The sequence below is a fragment of the Trachurus japonicus genome, chromosome 20 (genome assembly GCF_045865225.1).
Source record: "Trachurus japonicus isolate A0001 chromosome 20, Traja_1.0".
Lineage (NCBI taxonomy): Eukaryota > Metazoa > Chordata > Actinopteri > Carangiformes > Carangidae > Trachurus > Trachurus japonicus.
Window position 1 is genome coordinate 25,809,707 of NC_140926.1, and position 13,408 is coordinate 25,823,114.

General features: G+C 44.0%; 1 protein-coding gene across 1 annotated transcript; it reads left to right on the forward strand.

The window, feature by feature from the left end:
- The first annotated feature begins 6,536 nt into the window (after window positions 1–6,536).
- LOC146967014 (protein NLRC3-like) lies at window positions 6,537–8,769 on the forward strand. Its single transcript, XM_085763739.1, has 2 exons — window positions 6,537–7,983; window positions 8,178–8,769. Exons 1-2 carry the CDS (start codon window positions 6,762–6,764, stop codon window positions 8,699–8,701), a joined length of 1,746 nt encoding a protein of 581 aa, XP_085619865.1. The 5' UTR covers window positions 6,537–6,761; the 3' UTR covers window positions 8,702–8,769.
- Window positions 8,770–13,408: the final 4,639 nt, after the last annotated feature.

Here is a 13,408-nt window from a genome sequence, read left to right on the forward strand (position 1 = left end):
GTAGCCTATGAAAATAAGAACAAAAAGCCACTTCGATATAGATTCCTGGGTTTACGGGGTGTCCTTGAATGCACCATGAAGCCGCTCACACGCTTTACCGTACGAGACGATGTAGACAGGCACTCGATTTTAAAGTGAAGATAGCGCGACCGAGCTTTTCCGAACATTCCTCTATTGGAATAAAACTGGTAACTCTTCAACTGTTCCTAATAATCTATTAACTGGTCTTATTATTTTTTTCTCTATTTAGAAAGTCATACTGCAGTTTGTCCACATCAACTCAAATCTAACCTGAAGAAGAAGTTCCAGGGAATCTCTAAAGCAGGAAACCCAACTCTTCTGGACCAGATCTACCCAAAGCTCTACATCACAGAGGGAGGGACTGAAGGAGTCAATGATGAACATGAGGTCAGAGGTCAGACAGATTGAAACAGTATCCAGGGCCCAGTATTTCAAACGTGATCTGAAAGGATTATCCTGGTCGGATTGGATTAAATCTAGATCTGATCTGAAAACTGGGTATTTCAACACAGATCCAGAGAATCCTGATCCTGAAGATCAGGGCCCAGGGCCCAGTTGTTCAAAGGTAATCCAATTGGATTTTGGATAATGGATCGGATCAAATCTTGAAAATGGGTTGTTCAAAACCAAAAACGGATTCTGAGATCGGATTAGATCACGTAATCCAATCTTGGTTTTGATCTGGATAAAACCCTCAGTTTGTGTTGTTCAAAACTTTTCAGTAGGATCGGGATAACTTTGATCCAAAAAATCAGGATTATTCTGATCCCAGCAGTTTGGTGGATTCAGGGGGGATTACAGGAACAAAATGTGATTTAAATTAAATTCAAACTGGTCAAATAAACAATATTCATAAAGTAGAACAGTGTAGAACACTGTACAACAGTGATTAGTAAATAATGTTAACTTTTGAATATTCTACAACTGAAAAACTTTTCCGCAACTACTTTTCCCCAAACTGAATTTAATGAAATTTGAAGTTTGAATTTTAAAATTTGAAGTTTGAATTTTGAAATTTGAAGTTTGAATTTTAAAATTTGGAGTTTGAATTTTGAAATTTGAAGTTTGAATTTGAAACACATGGGGAAATATTCACAATTTCACTAATGAACTGTATATTTGCTTTTTTCAATTTATTTTAACAGTCCAACCAGATGAAGTCTGGCTGTTTAAAAGACATTGAAGAAACAACAAAGAGCACAGAAAACAATACATACACTCCGTTTTCAAATAAACACACTTTGAGAGACCTCATGCTGCTGTTCTACCTGTTGTTAACAGACCAATCAGCCTTCAGTGTGATGCACAGTCCCATCTAGAGCACTCTTTATCCGGATTTGGTAATCTTGAAAATTTGGATTTGGATCAGACTGATCCAATCCAACTTTGCTTTGAACAACTGGGATAAAAGTAAAACAGATTACGTGATCCTGGATAGCAAAAAAGGGGATTTCAAAATCCGGATAATTTGTATCCAGATTACACCTTTTGAACAACTGGGCCCAGGGTTTCAGATCTGGTAATCCAATCCTCCCTTGAATCCAGATAAAAGGCTGATTTGGGTATTTCAAAAGTCAAGTCAGATATCAGGATCAACTTGATACCAAAATTTCAGGATCATTCTGATCCCACCTCAGAGGTGGATTTGACTTAGATTGACAAAGTCTCAGCTCCACTTTCCTTGATTTTGTTACTCAATATGTTCATTACACTTAATCTAAATTGTTAGTGTTTAAGTTTTAACAAATAATTGAAGTAATTGAAGACATTTAAAACATAGCAAAAAAATGTTTTGGCCATACATTCTGAAACTGCTGTATTTATTAATTTAAATCACATTCAAGCACTTCCAAGCATTTACAAGGCATATTTTCATGCTTCTGATTTAACGAAGACAAATTTGACTTCAAAATAAACTTGAAAATGCATTTTTACAATGTTTGTAAAGTGAATGATATTTTAAAACATGCAGCAATGTATTTCAAAACGTGTTTGTATACAAACTGATTATCTTACTTCATCAAATCAAATGTTATTGTGCGATAAATGAACATACGGTATCATGTTTAGTGAGAGGCTTCTACATAAGGAAGACAAATTAAGAGGAAAGTAGATAGATAGATAGAGATAGATAAATACTTTATTAATCCCGAAGGAAATTCATCTGTCAGCCGCTCCAAACATTCCAAAAAATAAAAAGCACTCAGCTAAAGTAGACAGATGTAGCAATAATAAAAGAATAAAATAAAAAAATATATAAAATATACCTATACATATATACACACATACAAACTATCACCTATATATATATGCATACATATATATGTATTGTACACATATACACACACACTCTCATATAGGAGAAATACAGTTCATAAAAAGTCAATTAGTGTAGGTGTTGTGCCTGTCCCTCCATCCTCCTCCCCCCCCTGCTGTTGTACAGTCTGACTGCCCTGGGCACAAAGGACTTCTTCAGTCTGTCTGTGGAACAGGTCAGTGACAGCAATCTGCCACTAAACCTGCTCCTTTGAGAGGTGATGGCAGAGTGCAGAGGGTGGCTGGTGTTGTCCATGATCGCCATCAGTTTTTCCATGGTTCTTCTCTCTGCCACTGCCACCACCGACTCCTGTTGCAGGCCCACCACAGAGCTGGCCCGTCTGATGAGCCTGTCCAGTCTCCCACTGTCCCTCTTTTTGATGTTCCCCCCCCAGCACACAACAGCATAAAATAGGACGCTGGCTACCACAGAGTGGTAGAACATCTGCAGTAGCTTCCTGCAGATGTTGAAGGAGGCCAACCTCCTCAGGAAGTAGCACCTGCTCTGCCCCTTCCTGTACAGGTGGTCTGTGTTCACAGTCCAGTCCAGCTTGCTGTCCAGCTGCAGGCCAAGGTATTTATAGGAGCCGACTACCTCCACCTCCGCCCCCCCGATGGACACTGGCTTGGGTTGGGGACTTTTCCTCCTGTAGTCGACTACCATCTCCTTTGTTTTGGTGGTGTTGATCTGCAGCTGGTTCAGCCGACACCACTCCACAAAGTCCTCCACTGTGCTTCTGTACTCACTCTCACTGTCCCCCCTGATACACCCCACAATTGCAGTGTCATCTGAGAATTTTTGCATGTGGCATGTGTCCGTGTTGTACTGGAAATCGGCTGTGTACAGGGTGAAGAGAAGAGGAGAGAGTACAGTCCCTTGTGGTGCTCCGGTGCTGCTGGTCACTGTGTCTGATGTGCGGCCTCTCAGTCTGACAAACTGCGGTCTGTCGGTGAGGTAATCAGTGATCCAGGCCACTATGGAGGGGTCAACGTGCATCCTGGTCAGTTTTTCTTGCAGGAGAGGGGGCTGGATTGTATTGAATGCACTGGAGAAGTCGAAGAAGAGGATTCTCAGTGAGCCATTTCCCTTGTCCAGGAAGGAGTATGCTCTGTGGAGGAGAAAGAGAACAGCATCCTCAACTCCTACCCTCTCCCGGTAGGCAAACTGAAGAGGGTCTTGGGCATGCTGAACCTGGGGGCGGATGATGTTGAGGATGAGCCGCTCAAGTGTCTTCATGAGGTGGGAGGTGAGCGCCACCGGTCTGAAGTCACTGATGTCACTGGGGCTCCTCCCCTTCGGTATTGGGACAATACATGATGTTTTCCACAAGGTGGGCACCTTTTCCAGGCTTAGGCTCAGGTTGTAAAGCTGCTGCAGGGGCTCGCCCAGCTCCGCAGCACAGGCCTTCAACATCCTGGGGCACACTTTGTCCGGTCCTGCCGCCTTCCTGGGATGTAGTCTCCTCAGCATGCCACTAACCTGGGCTGCGGTGATGGCAGGATGGGCTTCAGAAGGGGGAAGGGGGGGAGGGGGAGGAGGCGATGCAGAGGAGCACGATGGTAAGGAGGAGAGGCACATGGAGGAGTGGCGGGATGTAGGTGGGGAGGAGGTGGAAGGGGGTGGGAGAGGGAGAGGTGAGGGGGGAGGAGGAGGAGGAGGGATCTGATGGAGTGCAGGCACCTCATTGAAACGATTGAAGAAGATGTTAAACTCGTTGGCTCTTTCTCCGTCCCCCTCAGCTGCTCCATCTGTAGCCTGCTTGTAGCCGGTGATGGTTTTCAAACCCCTCCACACCTCACGCACGTTGTTTTGTTGCAGCCTGCTCTCCAGCTTCCTCCTGTACGCCTCCTTGGCGTCCCTCAGACACAGCCTGAGTTCACACTGTGCCGTCTGCATTTCCTCCTGGTCTTTCATCCGGAAAGCTCTCTTCTTCCTGTTGAGGACAGCCTTTACCTCGCTGGTAATCCAGGGTTTGTTGTTTGCATAGCAGTGTACTTTCTTCACTGGAACCACTGTATCCATGCAGAAGTTAAGGTAGTCTGTTACACAGGTAGTGATCCCGTTGATGTCATTCTCCTCGTGCCCCCCCTGTAGTACCGCCCAGTCCGTAGATTGAAAACAGTCTCTGAGGGCATCCTCCGCGGTCGTAGACCACTTCCTGAAGGACCTGGTTGTTACAGGCTGCCGCTGTACTAATGGCTTGTACAGTGGTTGTAGCTGTACAAGGTTGTGGTCTGATCTACCTAGTGGGGGCAGGGGTGTAGCTGAGTATGCCTCCTTAATGTTGGCATACAGCAAGTCAATTGTCCTGTTTTTCCTAGTTGGACAGTCAACAAACTGGTAGAAGGCAGCCAGTGTGTGGTCCAGAGTTACATGGTTAAAGTCTCCAGATATGAGAAAGAAGGCCTGGGGGTGCTGGGTCTGCAGTCCTGCTGTGGTGGAGTGGATGGTTTCACATGCAGTCTCCGCGTCGGCTCTCGGGGGGATGTAAACACACATAGCAATCACATGTGTGAACTCTCGCGGTATATAGTAAGGCCTGAGGCTAACTGCTAGCAGCTCAATGTCCTTATTGCAGACAGTCTCTTTCACAGTGGCATGGCCAGGGTGACACCACCTCTTGTTAACATACAGCGCCAATCCCCCGCCCTTGCTTTTACCGCATGCTCGTGTGTCTCTGTCGGCCCTTATGATGGTATATCCCGGCAGATCCACGTTAGCATCCGGCGTGAGGCTAGTTAGCCATGTCTCCGTGAGGAAAAACAAACTGCTCTCGCGATACACCCGCTCGTTTTTAACCAGAGCCGCCAGTTTGTCCACTTTGTTTAGCAGAGAGTTAACGTTTCCCATCAGCACTGAAGGTATACATGGCTTGTACCGCCGGCGTTTCTTGTTCGTTAGCCCAGTTTTTACCTTGGCTCCGGCTCTACATCCCCGGTACTTCCGCTTCACCTCACGGGGGATGGGATGACGTGTGCCCGTATTCCTGCTCCTCAGCGCCAGCAGCTCTTCTCTCGAATAAACGAGGTTACTGGTCGAGAAAAAAGTCTCCATATCCATAGGATACATACACAAGAGCTAGACCTGCACGTATCCGCAGGAAGAGCAAGGAAACTAGCATAGAAAGAACAATAACACGCACAAACTCAACACACACGCGAGAGCAACTGACTGCAGCTTGTACACCAAGCGCATGCGCACCGACCGATCTCTGTCGTGTGTTTCTAATCGGGTCACTGACCAAGCTATAGGCTTATGCTATGAAAAATAATGCAATCACAATTTCAAGCAGTTTCAATGGCTTTATTTCAAGTACAGTTTCAAGCACTTTATTCAAAATCCAAACAGGTTTCCAAGGATTTCCAACACTCTTACTGTTGCACTGTTGTCCTTATTAGCAGTGGTATTGCTGAGTGGGCTCTGAAAGTAAAAAGAGAAGGTGTATGAGTATATCTTTGTCATAGTCAGAAAATATAAACAATAGTCACAGAAATGGTCAAAAACATGGTATCACCAGCATTACTGACACTTCTGAATGAACTGTATTGTTAACGTGCTGTGTAAGTTAATGTTACGTTTCCTAATTACTACAGCAGTCTGGTCTGCAGCACAGGTAGCTTTAAAAAGAAAAAAGTCTGCTGCATAACGTTAATAAACTTTGAACAAGTTGGTGTAAGTGTAAAACAGTTAAGGTATGATGTATGTCAGATTAATTCCCTTGTAAATTAAACCACAGACCACAAAATTGATCAACATAGCAGCTACGTCGCTAGCCCGCTAGCTCCTTAACACACAAGTGAATGGAGCCGAGTTAGCTCCCGTTAGCACGGCCGTGGATCAATTAGGGATCGTTATGCTCTCGTTTCAAGTAGGTGACAAATCAAATAGTTGGCTTGCATGATGTGTTGGTTGGCGTTCGTATGGTCTTAAAACCGCTACACATTAGACGGCAGTAAACTTACACTTTTGACGTGAAAGTCGTGCTCACAGCTGCTCCTTTGGTGAAGTAGTCCGCCATGTTTCAGATCCGGAGGCGGAGACTTGAGATTTGGAAATCCGTATCCGGCCAGGTAGGGATCAAGGTGATCCATCCTGCCAGTGTTTTGAAATACTCAGATAAAGTCAGCAGGATCACCGTGATCCATGACTGAGAAAAGGAGGATTTCATTATCCGGATTATTCTGATCCAGATTACAAGTTTTGAAATACTGGAGACCAGACAGACCAGAAACAACCATCAGACATGAAGACATCTTTAAAGCCTCACCTGAAAGAGACCGACCAATCAGAACAGTGATGACGAAGGGAGTGGCTGGCATTGGAAAAACAGTCCTAACACAGAAGTTCTGATCTGGACTGGGCTGAAGACAAAGACAACCAGGACATAGAGTTCATATTTCCCTTCACCTTCAGAGAGCTGAACATGCTGAAAGAGAAAAAGTTGAGCTTGGTGGAACTTGTTCATCACTTCTTCTCTGAAACCAAAGAAGCAGGAATCAGCAGGTTTGATCAGTTCCAGGTCGTCTTCATCTTTGACGGTCTGGACCAGTGTCGACTTCCTCTGGACTTCCACAACACTAAGATCCTGACTGATGTGACAGAGTCCACCTCAGTCAACGTGCTGCTGACCAACCTCATCAAGGGGAAACTGCTTCCCTCTGCTCGCCTCTGGATAGCCACACGACCTGCAGCAGCCAATCAGATCCCTCCTCAGTATGTTGACATGGTGACAGAGGTCAGAGGGTTCACTGACCCACAGAAGGAGGAGTACTTCAGGAAGAGGTCCAGAGATGAGGAGCAGGCCAGAAAGATCATCTCCCACATCAAGACCTCACGAAGCCTCCACATCATGTGCCACATCCCAGTCTTCTGCTGGATCACTGCTACAGTTCTGGAGGAGCTGTCGAAGACCAGAGAGCTGCCCACCACCCTGACTGAGATGTACATCCACTTCCTGGTGGTTCATCTGAAACTGAAGAAGATCAAGTATGATGGGCGAGCTGAGACAGATCCACACTGGAGTAAAAAGAGCAGGGAGATGATTAAGTCTCTGGGAAAACTGGCTTTTGAGCATCTGGAGAAAGGAAACCTGATCTTCTATGAATCAGACCTGACAGAGTGTGGCATCGATACCAGAGCAGCCTCAGTGTACTCAGGAGTGTTGACACAGATCTTTAAAGAGGAGAGAGGCCTGTACCAGGACAAGGTGTTCTGCTTCATCCATCTGAGTGTTCAGGAGTTTCTGGCTGCTCTTCATGTCCATCTAACTCAAGTCAGTCTGCTGTCAGAAGAACAAACAGTGTTCTGTTTACCATTTTTTAGAAAGACAGTAACACAAACTGACCCAATACACTTCTACCAGACTGCTGACAAGGCCTTACAGAGTCCAAATGGACACCTGGACTTGTTCCTCCGCTTCCTCCTGGGTCTTTCACTGAAGACCAATCAAACTCTCCTACAAGGTCTAATGCCAACAACAGGAAGTAGCTCAAATACCAATCAAGAAACAGTCCAGTACATCAAGGAGAAGATTACTGAGAATCTGTCTCCAGAGAAAAACATCAATCTTTTCCACTGTCTGTATGAAATGAATAATCATCCTCTGGAGGAGGACATCCAGCAGCAACTAGGACGTCTGTCCCCATGTAGGAGAACATGTCTTGTTAAATTGATGAAGGTGTTTTCTGAATTAGTTTCCATTTTGTCTATTTGAATATGTTTTCTGAAGTTGCTGTAAATTAAGCTCTCTTAGAGATAGAATCTCATCTAATAAGATGTCGTTTGTTCATGTCAGTACCTTGATTATGTGTTCATCACTGTGTCTTGTTCTCTCCATCAGACGCCTGTGAACTGGAGCTGGACATGAACACAGTGAATGGAAAACTCAAGTTGTCTGACAGGACAGTGACAAATGTGTCAGAGGATCAGCCATATCCTTATCATCCAGACAGATTTGACTACTGGCCTCAGCTGCTGTGTACAACTGGTCTGACTGGTCGCTGTTACTGGGAGGTGGAGTGGCAAGGACAGGTTCATATATCAGTGAGTTACGGAGAAATCAGAAGGAAAGAAGACAGTGATGACTGTCTGTTTGGAAGAAAAGATCAGTCCTGGAGTCTGATCTGCTTTAAAGATGGTTATAATGTGTACCACAATGGTGAAGGAACACCCATCTCCTCCTGTGTCTCTCACAGAGTAGCAGTGTATGTGGACTGTCCTGCTGGCACTCTGTCCTTCTACAGAGTCTCCTCTGACAGACTGAACCACCTCCACACATTCAAGACCAAATTCAATGGACATCTGTATCCTGGCTTCTGGATCAGTCATGGGTCCTCAGTGTCTCTGTGTCCTCTGCAGGTCTGAGATTTTCTCCTGTGGACAGATTTGTCTCAGACACTAAACATTCATTTGTCTGATACGATCACTGTGGTTGGCTGTACTTTATCTTGCCTATTTTTCATAGTTTTCAGATTAGATATTACAGATGAGACAGACACACTTCATGGTTGTTTATAGGACTGAGAGATGGATGTAGAAAGAGTTGGAACTATCAAACTCGAAAAGAAAAACTCTACTAACATATAAGATTAAATGAGTTTGTGCATAGTGTAACTGGAGGGGTGTTTACTGGTGCTAATAAGCCGGTGCATATTCTCATTTGCCCAGGTCATAGTATTTCAAAGGAGGTTAAATCGAAAGCAACTGGACTTAGTTATTTGTCTAGGAAGACGTTTCACCTCTCATCCAAGAGGCTTCATCAGTTCATGTACGCAATAGTAGAGAAACCAATAGTAGAGAAACCAATACGCAATAGTAGAGAAACCATCCCTCAACAGGGGAGGTGGCCTCAGACACCACCTATCTCCAATTTACAATGCTGCCCTTTCATCCCTTCCCAGGAGATTCAACAATCTAGCCTCAAAGAACAACCACTGTTCACAAGTGGCAAGTGACTCCAACGACTGTCGTTAGAACACAATAGGGCACTAACAAAGTCGAAACCAACTTTCCATCAAAGACAGTCATTTAAACGACTGTCGTTGGCACTTGGAGCAAAAAAACAAAACAAAAGGGAACCAGTGACATCATCACCCTTGTGAACGCCCACACAAGAGGTTAAATAGTGAGTCTCCACACCAGATAGTTGGACCAGTCCCAGCCTGGGGCCTCATTTATCAAAGAGGGTGTAAAACTGCTACTAAAGTTTTGCGTACGGCGAAAAGACAAAAATGGCGTACACCCGAAATATTTACACCTTTTTCAGATCAATCAAACTGTGCTTACGCACAACTCTCCGCATTTCCCTTTGATAAATCACACCGGACCCAAGAATGGTGCACACGTGAACACACCTCTTACTCCACCCCCGGAACGCCTATATACAACTATATATGGTCAGCACGTGCATATTTAATTAGCCATGTGCGCTCTGTGGAGCGGCTACAAAGTGACAACGGAGACAACGGAGACAACGGGCGGAGGACGGGGGAAAGAAGCGGAACTACATACACGCTGACATCGGACAATAAATCAGTCAGAAAAATGATCTTGCATTTTAATAAGCTACAATAAAAACCAAAACCTCCCAAATCTCAACAAAAGGGAGCAGAAAGAAGAATAATCTTATGTAATCTGCCCCTTTATCCCAGAAAAACTTTTTTACTTTTTTTTTTTACACCTAGATGTTAAAACAGGATTTCCACGATAGTTACCATTACTTTGAACGCCTTTCCACTACACAGTTACAGCTCTACTGGACTCGGTTTAGGTCATTTTCCATTAACGTTACGTTGTCTCACTCTTTATTCTCTTCTCTCGTCAGCTCCAAACACACGTGCACCTCGTTAACTCAGGTGACAGAATAATAACAATCTCAGTAGCTGCAGATCAGTGTGCGCTGCTGCCGGTGTGTTTTTAAACTTGGCGAGTTTGATCCTTGTCGGACGTCACACTAGAGTGTGTAAAAGCAAGAAAGCAAAATCCTCAATCCGCTCTGTTTACAGTGTTGCCAACTTGGCGACTTTGTCGCTAAATCTGGCGACTTTCCAACCCCTCTTGGTGACTTTTTTTTGTCAAAAGCGACTAGCGACAAATCTAGCGACTTTTCCCCGTGATATTACAAACGTTTCTGGACCTGAAATCACGTTATCACAGCTGTTTTCAACGAGCAGCGGCGCTGCCGCGGGCACTCGCAGGTATTCAGCCTACACACAGTAGTGTCACGGAGCTGCCTCCGCTGCATTCAGAGACGCACTGCTCCACGCCACAGACATAAAGAGCGCCGCTGGCCGCCCCCCCCCCCGAGATAATGACGTCATTTAGCGACTTTTAGCGACTTTTACAACAGCCAATAGCGACTTTGCTTACTGAGGAGTTGGCAACACTGTCTGTTTATCAATGAACATATAGCCTAGTGTTATTATAGAGCGGGTTGGATTGCCAGCATCAACGGTCCACCACTACCACAATTACTTCAAAAAAATCCTCTGTGCTCTTCTAAATGTACTCCGCTCCTCTCTCCCTCTCACACTGCAGTTCTCTGACTCAGCAACGGTGTCGCCAATTCCTCCTGTTCCTCAAAAAAGGTGTAGATCACGGTACGCCAGGGTCAAAATGGGTGTAAATGTCCGCACTTTTCCCCGTCAGGTTTTGGCTTGATAGATCCCAAATTTGGCGGAGAAAAGTGCGTACGCACAAAACGGGGGGAAAAGGGTGTAAAAAAAGGTGTATCCACAATGATAAATGAGGCCCCTGGTCAGTTGCGTACATGAACTGATGAAGCCTCTTGGATGAGAGGTGAAACGTCTTCCTAGACAAATAACTAAGTCCAGTTGCTTTCGATTTAACCTCCTTTGAAATACTGGTGCTAATGTTAATCAATTAACAGTGACAAAGGAACATGCTTATTGTAAAAATCTAAGCTGCAGTCATTTCATCCTTGGAGTTAATCGAAGGTTCAGGATGCTGCAGGTTTTGATCTGAGATGATAGTCATGAATTATCACATTTGTTACTTTGAACTTTCTAAATTCATTATTTTTCTGTATGCTAGCATTTCCTGTAATTGTGTATTTACATTTTTATTGCAATGTATTTTCAATTCAACTTCACTTCATTGCATGTTATATCCCTGTGTGTCTGCCTTTACAAAATAAACATAATTTTCCTTCATGTGGGGAACATTCTGCTTTTACACAACTCTTGTCGTATTTTTAATTCAAAATTAAAGGTGTTAGCTACAAGTTTAATTCCTCTTGGCCAGTAGGTGTCGCACTCACACACTGCCTGCTCTCGCTCCAACCTTCAGTTTTACTGGTTGCCAGTTAAAACAGTAGACACATGACATCAACGTACCAATGCTGTTGCCACAGAGATCATTCCATGCTGACGTTGCCAACGTAACCAGATGTAAATATTTATATATTTCAGACCTGTCAAAATTCATATAAAATTCAGTAAAATTAATACTTTTATTCTGCACCCCTCTAGACATTCTGTGAATGCATTATTTCTAAAAAAATTATCCTTTTGATGAAAAAGTTGTAGCTATAACCTTTAACTATGATGTTTTTAAAGCAGAAGTAAGCGATCCGGTCGTTTTGGCTAATGCTGCGTTCCAGGCAGGCTTTTGAAACCGTAAATTACAGCTTCAAATCACAACTTACGACTTTGTAGCGTTCCAGGCAACCCACTCGTGTTTTTCCGACCTGTTTTACCTGTGAAAGTCACTATAACGGCCACTCGTAACTTCCGACCCGGAAAAACACGAGTTACGAGTTGCCTTGAACGCACCATAACAGTCCTCGTCCCTACGTCACCACATTCACACGCATCCCTTGGCTGCACACACAGCCCTGCATGCCGTTCTCTCTCCTCATTGGATAAAAATTGTAGGATACGAGAAAAGTTTTCTCCTCGGCTCAGAGCAGAGCAGAGTGACTGACAGACCCGTGTTTCAGTCCAAACACTCTATGTAAGTGATTGCTGTCGGAAGATAGAACTATTTAAGACTTATATTAACACAAAAATATCGCTTACTTCTGCTTTAATTGGTGAAAAATAGAAACATTCATGAATTGATGGGTCAGAATCTTAGTTAAAATAAAAGATGATCTTGATCCAACTCCTTGGGTCAAAGCAGAGATCAGGTTCATGGTTGACTCGTCTTCTGCCTCATCAAGGGGGAATCTCAAAAACCTGAGTAGAAACAGGGCTATTACTACCTTGCATCATTAAAGGGATAGTTTATCCAAAATTCAAATTTCACTCAATATCTACTCACCCTCATGTCGACTAAGAGCTGTGAGAATTTTCAGAGTCCTCTGTGTCTTCTCTGAGTTACAGGGGGGTCCGTGCAGCAGTGTTTGTCCATATAATGGTTGTGAATGGATACCACTTTTCTTCGTCCAAAAAGACACACCAAAAAACATCCAAATACCTCCATACTGCTCGTATGTAATGTCCCTCTTGTATTGAAGCCCCGACATGAGAAATTGTTCAGAAAAAAATGAAATAATTCTATATTTTAAGCATGTTTGTAGCGGAAGCTCCCAGTGTCTCAGTTCACTGCTCTTCCTGTGTCAGTGCAAATCTCACGTGATTTGCACTGACCGGCGGAACAATTTCTCATGTCGGGGCTTCAATACAAGAGGGACATTACAGACGAGCAGTATGGAGGTATCCCGTAACTCAGAGAAGACACAGAGGACTCTGAAAATTCTCACAGCCCTTAGTCGACATGAGGGTGAGTAGATAACGAGTGAAATTTGAATTTTGGGTGAACTACCCCTTTAACACCAATTATTTTATGGCCATAGTCAATATCACATCAATACATTATTGCATATGATTGTAACTGCACATGGAAGAAAACTGTCTTGGGATCATTCAACTGATGGATTGATCAGGTTGATGAAAGGTTTCCTGTGGTACAAAGTGGAAGAGTCTGTAACAACATCTATTGCACGTCTGTCCGTCCTGTTGCTCACCCTGAGGTTTCTCCTATTTTTCCCTGTTTGTAAAAACGGGCTATGCCTTGCCTCAGCCGTCTCAGACAATAGAGATGGCTCTG